Source organism: Thalassophryne amazonica, chromosome 1 (assembly GCF_902500255.1).
Source record: "Thalassophryne amazonica chromosome 1, fThaAma1.1, whole genome shotgun sequence".
NCBI classification, from domain to species: Eukaryota; Metazoa; Chordata; class Actinopteri; order Batrachoidiformes; family Batrachoididae; genus Thalassophryne; species Thalassophryne amazonica.
Window position 1 is genome coordinate 24,224,934 of NC_047103.1, and position 16,611 is coordinate 24,241,544.

At 43.8% G+C, this 16,611-nt stretch overlaps 1 protein-coding gene across 2 annotated transcripts in view; it reads right to left on the reverse strand.

The window, feature by feature from the left end:
* LOC117507489 overlaps positions 1–16,611 on the reverse strand; it is a 75,372-nt gene that overhangs the window by 17,097 nt on the left and 41,664 nt on the right. For both annotated transcript variants that reach the window (XM_034167367.1, XM_034167374.1), the window contains exon 9: positions 8,619–8,750. In XM_034167367.1, coding sequence (XP_034023258.1) covers positions 8,619–8,750 — 132 coding nt within the window. The remainder of the gene's footprint in view (positions 1–8,618; positions 8,751–16,611) is intronic.

Here is a 16,611-nt window from a genome sequence, read left to right on the forward strand (position 1 = left end):
TCAATCTTAAATATGATCAATCTATCTTTGTTAGTTGGTTATGTACCACAGGCCTTTAAGGTGGCAGTAATTAAACCATTACTTAAAAAGCCATCACTTGACCCAGCTATCTTAGCTAATTATAGGCCAATCTCCAACCTTCCTTTTCTCTCAGATTCTTGAGAGGGTAGTTGTAAAACAGCTAACTGATCACCTGCAGAGGAATGGTCTATTTGAAGAGTTTCAGTCAGGTTTTAGAATTCATCATAGTACAGAAACAGCATTAGTGAAGGTTACAAATGATCTTCTTATGGCCTCGGACATTGGACTTATCTCTGTGCTTGTTCTGTTGGACCTCAGTGCTGCTTTTGATACTGTTGACCATAAAATTTTATTACAGAGATTAGAGCATGTCATAGGTATTAAAGGCACTGCGCTGCGGTGGTTCCACAAGGTTCTGTGCTAGGACCAATTTTATTCACTTTATACATGCTTCCCTTAGGCAGTATTATTAGACGGTATTGCTTAAATTTTCATTGTTACGCAGATGATACCCAGCTTTATCTATCCATGAAGCCAGAGGATACACACCAATTAGCTAAACTGCAGGATTGTCTTACAGACATAAAGACATGGATGAGCTCTAATTTCCTGCTTTTAAACTCAGATAAAACTGAAGTTATTGTACTTGGCCCCACAAATCTTAGAAGCATGGTGTCTAACCAGATCGTTACTCTGGATGGCATTTCCCTGATCTCTAGTAATACTGTGAGAAATCTTGGAGTCATTTTTGATCAGGATATGTCATTCAAAGCGCATATTAAACAAATATGTAGGACTGCCTTTTGCATTTACGCAATATCTCTAAAATCAGAAAGGTCTTGTCTCAGAGTGATGCTGAAAAACTAATTCATGCATTTATTTCCTCTAGGCTGGACTATTGTAATTCATTATTATCAGGTTGTCCTAAAGTTCCCTAAAAAGCCTTCAGTTGGTTCAGAATGCTGCAGCTAGAGTACTGACGGGGACTAGCAGGAGAGAGCATATCTCACCCGTGTTGGCCTCTCTTCATTGGCTTCCTGTTAATTCTAGAATAGAATTTAAAATTCTTCTTCTTACTTATAAGGTTTGAATAATCAGGTCCCATCTTATCTTAGGGACCTCGTAGTACCATATTACCCCATTAGAGCGCTTCGCTCTCAGACTGCGGGCTTACTTGTAGTTCCTAGGGTTTGTAAGAGTAGAATGGGAGGCAGAGCCTTCAGCTTTCAGGCTCCTCTCCTGTGGAACCAGCTCCCAATTCAGATCAGGGAGACAGATACCCTCTCTACTTTTAAGATTAGGCTTAAAACTTTCCTTTTCGCTAAGGCTTATAGTTAGGGCTGGATCGGGTGACCCTGGACCATCCCTTGGTTATGTTGCTTTAGACGTAGACTGTGGGGGGGTTCCCATGATGCACTGTTTCTTTCTCTTTTTGCTCCGTATGCATCACTCTGCATTTAATCATTAGTGATCGATCTCTGCCCCCCTTCTCGGCATGTCTTTTTCCTGGTTCTTTCCCTCAGCCCCAACCAGTCTCAGCAGAAGACTGCCCCTCCCTGAGCCTGGTTCTGCTGGAGGTTTCTTCCTGTTAAAAGGGAGTTTTTCCTTCCCACTGTGGCCAAGTGCTTGCTCATAGGGGGTCATTTTGACCGTTGGGGTTTTTCATAATTATTGTATGGCCTTGCCTTACAATATGGAGCGCCTTGGGGCAACTGTTTGTTGTGATTTGGCGCTATATAAGAAAAAAGTTGATTGATTGATTGATTGAGAGTCGTCAGGAGAGGCGTCAGTCCCATTGTTAGGACGGACAGCTGCCCTGTCATTAGGAGGGTGCTAACTAGAGCACAATAGGTGCTAATTAGAGCAATTGTTAGTCACTAGCCAATAGCAGCCTGCCTCTTGGTAGGAGGGGTCTGGTTAGGTTAAAACACCAGCTTTTGCTGGCTTCTGTTATTCTTCTCTACAAGAGTCAAGACAGAAGTCAGACTACCAGAGCAAGAAATTTAGCTGAGGAAGCTTCTGCGATTAGAAGTGAACGACCTTGTGTCAAGCAACCCAATCCAGTTGAAGATTCAAGCTTCTCTACCACTAAAGTGAACAAAACTTCAATGTTCTAAACAGGAAACCTTCATTTGCAGAGATAAGACTGGTGACAAGTTGATGAGTGAGAGGCCGTTAAACAGATATTTCAGTTTCAGCATAAACAACATCAAGTCTTCATGAAAACTCTAAAAGTCAAACTTAGCAGTTTTCAATACACATTGTAGTAGAAGCAGCAATGATCAGGACAACTAACTAGGTATACTAAAAATCAGTAACACGGAGCGCGCGCACACACACACACACACACACACACACACACACACACACACACACACACACACACACACACACACACACACACACACACACACACACACACACACCACACACACACACACACACAAAAAAAAAACAAGCCAGGTTCTGCTTCTCTTAACCCTCTGAAGTCCAAGGTCATTTTCTTGATTTTAACCATACTCTCAATAATTGTCCGTTTGAAGTATTTTCTTTTAGGATGATGCCCATGTCTTGCTTCCTAAATGTCAGACAAATTTGTCCAGAATACTGCGTAAGACAATTTTGCTGTAAACCCGAAAATGCAAACTGTTTTTTTTTTCCTCCCCGAATTTAAGCATGTGGAAGAACTGTGTCAGAAATGGGTTTAAGAAGTTCTTCTGGTCACAAAAGTAATGTAATATGTTATGTGTCGGACGCAGCTCGGAGAACCGACCAGCGTTTGAAGGACCCAGTATGAAATAAGCAGAGCACGGTATAAAGGCTAACTGAATTTAATACATAACAGTGATACATAACATAACAAAAGAAAGTGCGGTCTGGCGTGGTGCGCTCCCAGCAGCGCTAACGGTCCGGAGCCAGAAGCTGTTCGGACCCAAGGACCCCGCCGACACCCCCCAGGTGGCCGCAACAAACCGAGTCTCAGGAAGTGTGCTGACGAGCGTGAGACCTCACCCCCTCCTCTTTCACAGACCGTGCATCAAACCCTGGACGTTCTCTGCATCCACTGATGATGAGATGGCTCCCGAGACGACGATCTCACCCGTCTGGTCACAAGGTCGAGTCTCTGGCAAATACACACTGTATACTCCAGTCTTAAATGCCACCATGTTCCAATCCATATAGATGCACCACACAGCTGTGAGTCCTGACGAGCCGCAGGTGATCAGGGTGAGGTCCTGATAACCTCAGCAACACAGCCACTCAGTCCCAAATGCAAGCCACCTGGAAGGAAAACCAAAAGACAGAAACAAAAGGCAGCCAGGCCCCCCAGCCATACAACAGTACCCCACCCTCACGGGAAGCCTCCCGGCGCCCACACAAACCTAGCCCAGGAGAAACACCCCCCTCCAGGGACCATGGCTGGAAACCGCATCTGCATTCGTCTTCCAACAGAATGGTTGATGTCCTCTCCTCTGGCTGCATCCTTGCCTTTGTTTCAGTCAGTCACTTACCACAGGTGTGGCCAGGAGTTCTTAAACCTGTGCGGTCAGCCTTTATCCAACCATGTTCGGTCTTTAGTCATAAAACAAAAGAGACAAACACAAACAACCAAACCACCCCCCCTCCCCAGGGGACCGTCCCATCAAACCCCGGGAAGAGGAGAAAAGAAAAACCCCAAACTTAAGCTTACAAATAAAAGTGCTAAAACAACCCCCCCCCCCCCCAAACGACATGTAGGGACCAACACCCCCCAGAGGACTTCCCGCCAGCTCCAGGAGTAATAACCACAGCCGAGGTCCCTCTGGGATCCAACGTCACCCACGGGGACTCCCAGCGCCTCCCAGAGGACCACTCGTCAACCCCAGGAGATGCCTCCCCTCATGACCAACGGACCCAGCCCCGGCCGTCCATGGCTAGATGGACCCACAGCCCTTTCCCCCCCAGAGGACACCACAGCCAAACCCTGAGGGCGGAAACTGGGGGGAAAAACAAGAAGAGAGAAAAAAAAAAAACATACAAACAAAACAACCCCAACCCCACCCCCTTGGCGCAGTGGAAACTGGAAGCACGTCCAGTGTCACCAACCGTGACTATACCCCAGAAGCCAACCAGGAGGAGTGGAACAGCGGTTATGGCAAACGGCACAAAACGGCGCCACTCCTCCGACTTCTACACCAGCCACTAGCTGCGGGTATATCCCACTGCCCCAAACCTCAGCCACGCCGATGGCAGACGGCCAAAGGCGTGCTGAAGCCGGAGGTGGAACAGGGAATCAAAAACACAACCCCCCCCCCCCCCCCCCCACAGGTGCAGAGGTTACCTGGGAAACACCCAGTATAACCAAACTGCACCACTCCAGCAACGCCGACACTACGGCTCACCCGGCTGGAGCCAGAGGAGAAGAGAGGGCATAACAAAAACAAAAAAAAAAAGAAAAAAAAACCCAAGTACCACCCCATCACCCCCCAGGGGACCGTCCCATCAAACCCTGGGGAGGTGAAACAAAAAGAAATAAAAAGAAAGACTAACAGACCAACATACAGTTGTTTGGGTCCTTTTTTTTTTTTTTTTTTTCTTCTTAGACTGCAGGGTCACAACCCCAGTCCCTAATAGTGAAAAACAAAAAATAAAATCCCACACAAAAACCAACTCAAAAAACACCCACACAAAATGAACTAACACAAAACAAATAAGTAATTTATACCGTCAAGCTCAAACAAATGGAACACACCTGTTCCAACTTAAGAGCTTGACGGTAATGTGACTCAGTCACCAAAAGAGGGAGCCAAAGTGCTAAAAATGAAAAACCCCCTTTGGTAACTGAGAAAACAAACTCATGCTGCCTTTCTGTGCGCAGCACACAACCAAAAATGTGATTCAACTAAATAACGCCGGAGCTGACAACAGACGCAGTAGCTATCATTACCCGGGGAAACGGGGCTACGACTGTAACACAGGAAGCACCGCGACCCGTACCACAGAGCTCCGCCGTGCGCGTTCACCCATTACAGGCACACTCTTGCAGCTCCCGTTTAAACCTCTTATCTGGTCGGAGCGTGACGCGAAGCAGTCGCCAGTCACACTCCACCACGACCCTCGGATAAGGCACAAACACAGGAACACGGCTGCATGAGCGCTCAAATCAGTATTCAGTAATGGGTTCTCCAACGCGCACCATCCGGGCGGAGAGCACCCGCAACTGATCCGGATAACTTCTGAACGTCTGCTGCCGCCTTCCCGGCGCGTTACCGTCTCTGCTACCGCTGGGTCCGTGATGTTTGGCCAGAGACTACTGTTATGTGTCGGACGCAGCTCGGAGAACCGACCAGCGTTTGAAGGACCCAGTATGAAATAAGCAGAGCACGGTACAAAGGCTAACTGAATTTAATACATAACAGTGATACAAAACATAACAAAAGAAAGTGCGGTCTGGCGTGGTGCGCTCCCAGCAGCGCTAACGGTCCGGAGCCAGAAGCTGTTCGGACCCAAGGACCCCGCCGACACCCCCCAGGTGGCCGCAACAAACCGAGTCTCAGGAAGTGTGCTGACGAGCGTGAGACCTCACCCCCTCCTCTTTCACAGACCGTGCATCAAACCCTGGACGTTCTCTGCATCCACTGATGATGACATGGCTCCCGAGACGACGATCTCACCCGTCTGGTCACAAGGTCGAGTCTCTGGCAAATACACACTGTATACTCCAGTCTTAAATGCCACCATGTTCCAATCCATATAGATGCACCACAGCTGTGAGTCCTGACGAGCCGCAGGTGATCAGGGGGAGGTCCTGATAACCTCAGCAACACAGCCACTCAGTCCCAAATGCAAGCCACCTGGAAGGAAAACCAAAAGACAGAAGCAAAAAGGCAGCCAGGCCCCCCCAGCAATACAACAGTAATATATGAAAAAGGTTTGAAACAAATGTATATATTTTTTCCTTTTTTAAAAGCATGCACTGTGCAGTGCAGCAGCACCGTCTGCTGGGAACTACACAGCAGAAATTTGGAACATTCCAAAATATTGCACTTATATACATATAACAGACTCTCCAGCCAGAGTGCAGCCTCTCAGAGCAGGCAGACAAAGGACATGAGACATCCCATGTGACTTCTCCAGCCTCTGCAAGTCAAAGATAATGTGATCCATTTTACAGATGAGAATTTGCATTTTGAGGAAGTGGTCGAATAAAGACTCTGACATTCTGTCATTGATCTCGCAATAGAAACATTACAAAAAATACACTGAGACCACATCCATGGACCCCAGAAGGTTGTAACTTCTAAAAATTTGTTTGCTGTAAACAGCAGACCTCTGAGTGAGCTACTCGTGAGCCCTGTGGTTTCGGTCATATAGCTGCTTGTTGTTGCTTTGAGGCTTGAGGGTCCGTCTGTCTTTCTAAACCACTCAGATGACTGAGCTGTTTTAATGATGCATATAAAATCATTACATCCAAAAGCTCTGCCGCTGAACATCAGGATATTCTTTACCCACTCATGGCATGGAAGTAGTTCTGTAATGCTATTAAAAAACATTTCTTAAGGGAGGAAAGGGGGAAGGAAAAGGGAAAAAAAGGAAAGGGAAGGAGAGAAGGAGAAGGGGAAGAAAGAAGGAAAAAAAAAAAAAAAGAAAATCTGATCTATGTCTGGGAGAGCAATAGTGCTTAGTTTTCCGCCACTCCACCCACCCCCTTTATATATATATATATATATATATATATATATATATATATAATAATTATTATTATTATACATTTTTTACATGTATGACTACTTAATTAGGCAAATATGTTGTCAATTCTAAGGTTGAACTGCTTCATGTATTTTTGTTTTGTTTGTTTGGGTTCTCTTCTTACACTCAACAAAAATATAAATGCAACACTTTTGGTTTTGCTCCCATTTTGTATGAGATGAACTCAAAGATCTAAAACTTTTTCCACACACACAATATCACCATTTCCCTCAAATATTGTTCACAAACCAGTCTACATCTGTGATAGTGAGCACTTCTCCTTTGCTGAGATAATCCATCCCACCTCACAGGTGTGCCACATCAAGATGCTGATTAGACACCATGATTAGTGCACAGGTGTGCCTTAGACTGCCCACAATAAAAGGCCTCTCTGAAAGGTGGTTTTATCACACAGCACAATGCCACAGATGTCGCAAGATTTGAGGGAGCGTGCAATTGGCATGCTGACAGCAGGAATGTCAACCAGAGCTGTTGCTCATGTATTGAATGTTCATTTCTCTACCATAAGCCATCTCCAAAGGCGTTTCAGAGAATTTGGCAGTACATCCAACCAGCCTCACAACCGCAGACCACATGTAACCACACCAGCCCAGGACCTCCAAATCCAGCATGTTCACCTCCAAGATCGTCTGAGACCAGCCACTTGGACAGCTGCTGAAACAATCGGTTTGCATAACCAAAGAATTTCGGCACAAACTGACAGAAACCGTCTCAGGGAAGCTCATCTGCATGCTCGTCGTCCTCATCAGGGTCTCGACCTGACTCCAGTTCGTCATCGTAACCGACTTGAGTGGGCAAATGCTCACATTCGCTGGCATTTGGCACGTTGGAGAAGTGTTCTCTTCACGGATGAATCCCGGTTCACACTGTCCAGGGCAGATGGCAGACAGCGTGTGTGGCGTCATGTGGGTGAGCGGTTTTCTGATGTCAATGTTGTGGATCGAGTGGCCCAAGGTGGCGGTGGGGTTATGGTATGGGCAGGCATCTGTTATGGACGAAGAACACAGGTGCATTTTATTGATGGCATTTTGAATGCACAGAGATACTGTGACGAGATCCTGAGGCCCATTGTTGTGCCATACATCCAAGAACATCACCTCATGTTGCAGCAGGATAATGCACGGCCCCATGTTGCAAGGATCTGTACACAATTCTTGGAAACTGACAATGTCCCAGTTCTTGCATGGCCGGCATACTCACCGGACATGTCACCCATTGAGCATGTTTGGGATGCTCTGGACTGGCGTATACGACAGCGTGTACCAGTTCCTGCCAATATCCAGCAACTTCGCAAAGCCATTGAAGAGGAGTGGACCAACATTTCACAGGCCACAATTGACAACCTGATCAACTCTATGCGAAGGAGATGTGTTGCACTGCATGAGGCAAATGGTGGTCACACCAGATACTGACTGGTATCCGCCCCCCAATAAAACAAAACTGCACCTTTCAGAGTGGCCTTTTATTGTGGGCAGTCTAAGGCACACCTGTGCACTAATCATGGTGTCTAATCAGCATCTTGATATGGCACACCTGTGAGGTGGGATGGATTATCTCAGCAAAGGAGAAGTGCTCACTATCACAGATTTAGACTGGTTTGTGAACAATATTTGAGGGAAATGGTGATATTGTGTATGTGGAAAAAGTTTTAGATCTTTGAGTTCATCTCATACAAAATGGGAGCAAAACCAAAAGTGTTGCGTTTATATTTTTGTTGAGTGTATATTTCATATATAATTTTGTTCAATGTGATAGTACTTGAACTGTTAAAACAAATAAAAATATTGTTAAAAAACAAACAAACAAAAAACATTTCTTATGATATTTGAGCAGATGCACATTGGTACCTTTTTTTGGAGAAGTTCCATGTAGCCTTTCAGCTGCTGGGTGGCGTCTGTTATCCTGTTCCCCTGTCGGCATTCTCCAGGAAACAACCACTGACTTACCAGCCCTTCCTGAGCCTCCAGTTCCTCAGGCAGCTGTAAACGTTAAAATCAGAGCCAGTCAAAATGCAGACATTTAGCCCACAACAGCAACATAAAGCCAGTTTAAAAATGTTAGCAGCTGTACTGACTCCATACATCAGGCGGTAAAGATGGCTCCTATTTATAGCCAGTAGCAGTACATGTAGCCAGACTTTGACTAAACAGGGATGATGGAAAATACTGGTTTGACAGCTATGATGTAGATTACACTAGTACAGCTTTTACCTGAAAAGTTCTGAACCATGTTTTAATAGTTCTGTCTATATTTCAGCTGAAATCATCATGAACTTTCATTTAGCCTCTTGAATCTTCAATCTTAAGCCCAGAAGCCTTCTGTCACTCTGCAACCACTTCCCCTCTCATATACTGAATGGACAACAAACCTGATACGGTAATGCCATTCTATTTCAACACTCGCAGGAAAATACCCCAAACACTACTATCTCCTAACATTTCGGGTAAATAAAAGTGTCAGGATGTGAGGTCTTGTTGTGTTGTAGTTGTTTTTGTATTGTTCGCCTGCTTCTCTTGCTGGGGTTTTTCGTGTTTGGGTCTGTCTGTCCCTTTCTCTCTTGTCTGTCTCTGCTGGCTCTTGGTGGTGGGTGTTTCCCCCTCTCTGGCCACACCCCCTTTCTGGTGCATTTCATGCCCACCTGCTTCCAATCAGCACCTCATCACCTGGGTGAATTTAAGCTCCTCTGTCTACCTTATTCCTTCGCCAGATTGATGCGCCTTGTGCCTTCTCTCGAGCTGTTTTTGTGTATTCCTGACCTGCTTGCCTCTCGTGTGTTATGACCACCTGCCTGTATTATCGACCAGGCCTAAGCCCGATGTTCCATGTATTTTTGCACTTGTTGGACTGCCTTTTTGTGTACCGGACCCCGTTTACTGCTTCAGTAAACTGTTTTTAATCACAGAGCTCTGTTATGGAGTCCTGCATAGGGATGGGTATCGATAAGATTTTATCAATATCGATACCATTATAGATTCCGCTTATTGATCCGATTCCTTATTGATTTACTTATCCATACCTCTTATGAATTTTTTGTGTACTAAAAGTAGGCTTTACACGTTTTCTATGTCTGCGGGTCAAAGAACTTTTTCTTATCGTGCACCCGCTCTGTGGAACGGTCTTCCTGCGACCGTGAGGTAGTCGGAGTCTGTGGACATTTTTAAAGTGGATATGACACCTAAAAAATTAGGTAAAACTGATATAAATATCAAAATATACATACAGTATAGTAAGTTGAAAGTGGTTTTAATCATTATCACTGAGAAATAAAGTTTGTACAGCTTCTCAAAAGTGTGTTTCTTGGAAAGCGTGTTCCATCAGCGGTCGCGTGATGCCGTGATGTCACAACATGTAGAGTCCCGTCTTTGTCTGTTCGACTGACAACAGGAACAGATGGACCTCAGCATGGACAGTGACGAGATCAAGAACTTTTCTGACTCCTCTTCAAGTGTGGATTATTTCTGACTTGGATCCTGAGGATGTCGCAGCAGTGATTAGACCCTACAGATTGGAGCCGATTGGACGAACATTCAAACCAGGAGCATTCTGGAAAATAATGCCGACGGAGCTTATGGCGGAGCCGAAGCAGAGGCAAGAGACGTGCCAATTCTGATGGATTTTGAAAGGCTGCAGAATACGGAATGGTAAGGGAGGCTTTGATTTTTGTTGCTGCTGTTTATAACACTATAATTATAGCATTTTCGATTCTAGCGTCTGTTTACTGCCTTTGTTACTGTTCCGGAGCCGCGATAGTGTAGCTACTACTTGCGGACCACCGTCATTACCTTCGGGTTTTTGCCGTTTTCGAGTGCCTGGCATTGCATTCATCCGTGTTTTGTTACGTTATTTTCACGAAAGAATAGGAAATAAATGGCGAAAGTTTCAAAAAAGATCGCCGAAAACAACAGTGAACATGCTGCCGCCGTGTTTACTCCGTATTGCACTGATATTTTTACAAGTTCCTTGACCATTTCAAGATTATTGTGAACATATTATTTGGGGTTGACATTTTAGGTGTTCCTGTGAGCGGTGCGAGAACATGGAGACAGTAGAGGAAAGTGTCTGCTGTCGGGAGCAAATGCATGTGTGCGAGCAGAGGGAGCGGCACCCTGACATTTCTTGCATCGCACAACACTGCGGCTTTTGATCAATCTGCCTGGACTTGAAAAGGCTAAAACCTTTTGCCCTTGTGTTTGTGCAATATGCTGCGACACACTGGTCAGGCATATCGACAAACAAGTCCCTGAGAGTTGTGTTTAATCAAAGTTTCTGCCGCTAAAAAAAGTATAAACAACAGCCACCAGGCGCGCAAAGCTGATACAGCCTACACGCAATGACGTATTTCAGGCTTGGTGCTCAGTGGGAAGCTGGTCACGGGCCGTGCACATTTTTCAGTGGCGGGACGTTTCCTTTTTGAAAAAGCTTATAGTTAGGGCTGGATTAGGTGACCCTGAACCAATCCTTAGTTATGCTGCTATAGACTTAGACTGCTGGGGGTTTTCCCATGATGCACCCAGTGTTTCTTTTTATTCACCTCTTTTTGCTCTGTATGCACCACTCTGCTTTTAATCATTGGTGATTGATCTCTGCTCTCTTCCACAGCATGTCTTCTTCCTGATTCTCTCCCCTCAGCCCCAACCAGTCCCAGCAGAAGACTGCCCATCCCTGAGCCTGATTCTGCTGGAGGTTTCTTCCTGTTAAAAGGGAGTTTTCCTTCCCACTGTCGCCAAGTGCCTGCTCATAGGGGGTCGTTTTGACCGTTGGTGTTTTTCTGTAATTATTGTGTGGCTTTTGCCTTACAATATAAAGTGCCTTGGGGCGACTTTGTTGTGATTTGGCGCTATATAAATAAAATTGATTTGATTTGGATCCTTGATCTCTGGACAAAAATAGAAATACACAAAATCTGTAGTTATTGTCAAAAGCATTTCCTTTCAGACATAATTGGCATGAATGTCTTTCCATACATCTGAGCTGAGATCTTGCAGCTGGCTCTCCTGCACATCAGGATGTAATTCATAAAGAATGCAGCACGTCTCATTTTGGGAGGAAAAAATGTTTTAGTTGATTGTAGTTTCTTGTCTGTATTACAGCATTTGTAAGAGGTGTCATTTTATTTAAAGCGGCGATTCGTTTTGAAGTTATTAATTCTGACCGGACTCTGTCTCGGCACAGAGCCACGCAACGTTTGGAGCTGTGCCAAGGGAATGGAGGACAATTCTCATTTCTTGACTGCAATCAATCAATCAATCAACTTTTTTTTTATATAGCGCCAAATCACAACAAACAGTTGCCCCAAGGCGCTTTATATTGTAAGGCAAGGCCATACAATAATTATGAAAAACCCCAACGGTCAAAACGACCCCCTGTGAGCAAGCACTTGGCAACAGTGGGAAGGAAAAACTCCCTCTTAACAGGAAGAAACCTCCAGCAGAACCAGGCTCAGGGAGGGGCAGTCTTCTGCTGAGACTGGTTGGGGCTGAGGGAAAGAACCAGGAAAAAGACATGCTGTGGAGGGGGGCAGAGATCGATCACCAATGATTAAATGCGGAGTGATGCATACAGAGCAAAAAGAGAAAGAAACAGTGCATCATGGGAACCCCCCACAGTCTACGTCTAAAGCAGCATAACCAAGGGATAGTCCAGGGTCACCCAATCCAGCCCTAACTATAAGCCTTAGCGAAAAGGAAAGTTTTAATCCTAATCTTAAAAGTAGAGAGGGTATCTGTCTCCCTGATCTGAATTGGGAGCTGGTTCCACAGGAGAGGAGCCTGAAAGCTGAAGGCTCTGCCTCCCATTCTACTCTTACAAACCCTAGGAACTACAAGTAAGCCTGCAGTCTGAGAGCGAAGCGCTCTATTAGGGTGATATGGTATTACGAGGTCCCTAAGATAAGATGGGACCTGATTATTCAAAACCTTATAAGTAAGAAGAAGAATTTTAAATTCTATTCTAGAATTAACAGGAAGCCAATGAAGAGAGGCCAACACGGGTGAGATATGCTCTCTCCTGCTAGTCCCCGTCAGTACTCTAGCTGCAGCATTTTGAATTAACTGAAGGCTTTTTAGGGAACTTTTAGGCCAACCTGATAATAAAGAATTACAATAGTCCAGCCTAGAGGAAATAAATGCATGAATTAGTTTTTCAGCATCACTCTGAGACAAGACCTTTCTGATTTTAGAGATATTGCGTAAATGCAAAAAGGCAGTCCTACATATTTGTTTAATATGCGCTTTGAATGACATATCCTGATCAAAAATGACTCCAAGATTTCTCACAGTATTACTAGAGGTCAGGGAAATGCCATCCAGAGTAAAGATCTGGTTAGACACCATGCTTCTAAGATTTGTGGGGCCAAGTACAATAACTTCAGTTTTATCTGAGTTTAAAAGCAGGAAATTAGAGGTCATCCATGTCTTTATGTCTGTAAGACAATCCTGCAGTTTAGCTAATTGGTGTGTGTCCTCTGGCTTCATGGATAGATAAAGCTGGGTATCATCTGCGTAACAATGAAAATTTAAGCAATACCTTCTAATAATACTGCCTAAGGGAAGCATGTATAAAGTGAATAAAATTGGTCCTAGCACAGAACCTTGTGGAACTCCATAATTAACTTTAGTCTGTGAAGAAGATTCCCCATTTACATGAACAAACTGTAATCTATTAGACAAATATGATTCAAACCACCGCAGCGCAGTGCCTTTAATACCTATGACATGCTCTAATCTCTGTAATAAAATTTTATGGTCAACAGTATCAAAAGCAGCACTGAGGTCCAACAGAACAAGCACAGAGATAAGTCCACTGTCCGAAGCCATAAGAAGATCATTTGTAACCTTCACTAATGCTGTTTCTGTACTATGATGAATTCTAAAACCTGACTGAACCTCTTCAAATAGACCATTCCTCTGCAGGTGATCAGTTAGCTGTTTTACAACTACCCTCTCAAGAATCTTTGAGAGAAAAGGAAGGTTGGAGATTGGCCTATAATTAGCTAAAATAGCTGGGTCAAGTGATGGCTTTTTAAGTAATGGTTTAATTACTGCCACCTTAAAAGCCTGTGGTACATAGCCAACTAACAAAGATAAGTTGATCATATTTAAGATTGAAGCATTAAATAATGGTAGGACTTCCTTGAGCAGCCTGGCAGGAATGGGGTCTAATAAACATGTTGATGGTTTGGATGAAGTAACTAATGAAAATAACTCAGACAGAACAATCGGAGAGAAAGAGTCTAACCAAATACCGGCATCACTGAAAGCAGCCAAAGATAACGATACATCTTTGGGATGGTTATGAGTAATTTTTTCTCTAATAGTCAAAATTTTGTTAGCAAAGAAAGTCATGAAGTCATTACTAGTTAAAGTTAATGGAATACTCAGCTCAATAGAGCTCTGACTCTTTGTCAGCCTGGCTACAGTGCTGAAAAGAAACCTGGGTTTGTTCTTATTTTCTTCAATTAGTGATGAGTAGAAAGATGTCCTAGCTTTACGGAGGGCTTTTTTATAGAGCAACAAACTCTTTTTCCAGGCTAAGTGAAGATCTTCTAAATTAGTGAGACGCCATTTCCTCTCCAACTTACGGGTTATCTGCTTTAAGCTACGAGTTTGTGAGTTATACCACGGAGTCAGACACTTCTGATTTAAAGCTCTCTTTTTCAGAGGAGCTACAGCATCCAAAGTTGTCTTCAATGATGATGTAAAACTATTGACGAGATACTCTAACTCCCTTACAGAGTTTAGGTAGCTACTCTGCTCTGTGTTGGTATATGACAATAGAGAACATAAAGAAGGAATCATATCCTTAAACCTAGTTACAGCGCTTTCTGAAAGACTTCTAGTGTAATGAAACTTATTCCCCACTGCAGGGTAGTCCATCAGGGTAAATGTAAATGTTATTAAAAAATAATCAGACAGAAGGGAGTTTTCAGGGAATACTGTTAAGTCTTCTATTTCCATACCATAAGTCAAAACAAGATCTAAGATATGATTAAAGTGGTGGGTGGACTCATTTACTTTTTGAGCAAAGCCAATAGAGTCTAATAATAGATTAAATGCAGTGTTGAGGCTGTCATTCTCAGCATCTGTGTGGATGTTAAAATCGCCCACTATAAGTATCTTATCTGAGCTAAGCACTAAGTCAGACAGAAGGTCTGAAAATTCACAGAGAAACTCACAGTAACGACCAGGTGGACGATAGATAATAACAAATAAAACTGGTTTTTGGGACTTCCAATTTGGATGGAAAAGACTAAGAGACAAGCTTTCAAATGAATTAAAGCTCTGTCTAGGTTTTTGATTAATTAATAAGCTGGAATGGAAGATTGCTGCTAATCCTCCGCCCCGGCCCGTACTACGAGCATTCTGACAGTTAGTGTGACTCGGGGGTGTTGACTCATTTAAACTAACATATTCATCCTGCTGTAACCAGGTTTCTGTTAGGCAGAATAAATCAATACGTTGATCAATTATTATATAATTTACCAACAGGGACTTAGAAGAGAGAGACCTAATGTTTAATAGACCACATTTAACTGTTTTAGTCTGTGGTGCAGTTGAAGGTGCTATATTATTTTTTCTTTTTGAATTTTTTTGCTTAAATAGATTTTTGCTGGTTATTGGTGGTCTGGAAGCAGGCACCGTCTCTACGGGGATGGGGTAATGAGGGGATGGCAGGGGGAGAGAAGCTGCAGAGAGGTGTATAAGACCACAGCTCTGCCTCCTGGTCCCAACGCTAGACAGTCACAGTTTGGAGGATCCAAGAAAATTGGCCAGATTTCTAGAAATGAGAGCTGCTCCATCTAACAACAACAAAACAAGAGTCCCTGTTCGTGACTTTAATCCACAAAAAAGTGACTCACGATATTTTAATGGCTTTGAGAGGGGTTAAGAAGCGGACCTGCCGTTTCTGAAGAGCAGCGCATCAAAGAACCAACGAGCTAGTAGTGGGGGTTGTTCTGAGCGAAAGTGTGTCTCTCACTGTTCATGTGAGACGTGCGATGCACCTGGTACAGAGACGCTGACAAACAGCTCAGTGACGGTGAAAAACAGCAGCGTCTGTTTTCAGCGTCACTGTGCCATCAACTCCCTGTTCTCTGATCAGCTAGAGCACTCTGAACAGCATCCGAAAGAAAAACTCCATTAAAATATTTCAATAAATAATCCAGTTAATCCAATAATTCTGCGTCCGTAGCTGCTGTACTTTCAGAAAGTTACAATTTATTATAGTTGAAAGGCTTCGTGTTCTCAAAAAGCTCTCAAGTTTGGTCGAAGGAGGAAAAACAGTCTGACTGAGCAAGGGGAGGGGTGAGGGAGAGAGGAGGAGCTTCACTCATTTTTACATGAAAAGAGCAACTGTACAAACTGTTTACTGTTTCCAAATAATCCCACAATAATTTGTATAAAGTTTTTTTTTTTTATTTATTCACATTTCATTTTTAAAAGCGCAGATCTGACAAATCAGTTCAGGTTCAGGCAGCTCTTGTTCAAACGTTTTTTTTTATATTTGGCCGGCGATCACCTTCGTATTTCCTGTTTTTCTTTTTGTTTAATGCTGGCAAATTATACTGTTTTTCTTGTCTTTCTGATGCCCGATTCTGTTTTTTTCCTCTATGTTTAAGGTGCAGGTCCATACAGAGATGGATGTGGTATTTGTGCTGGAGGCCCTCCTCTCCTGTGCACCAACAGTATTTCCTGTATATTCATTTTGTGAATTGTTCTGTAATTTGTGTCTGTAGCATGGCCCAACCAGAAGGTCACTCCTTTGAGTCTGGTCTGCTTGAGGTTTCTTCCTTAGAGGGAGTTTTTCCTTAACACTGCTGCTCTGGGGGTTAGTAAGGTTAGA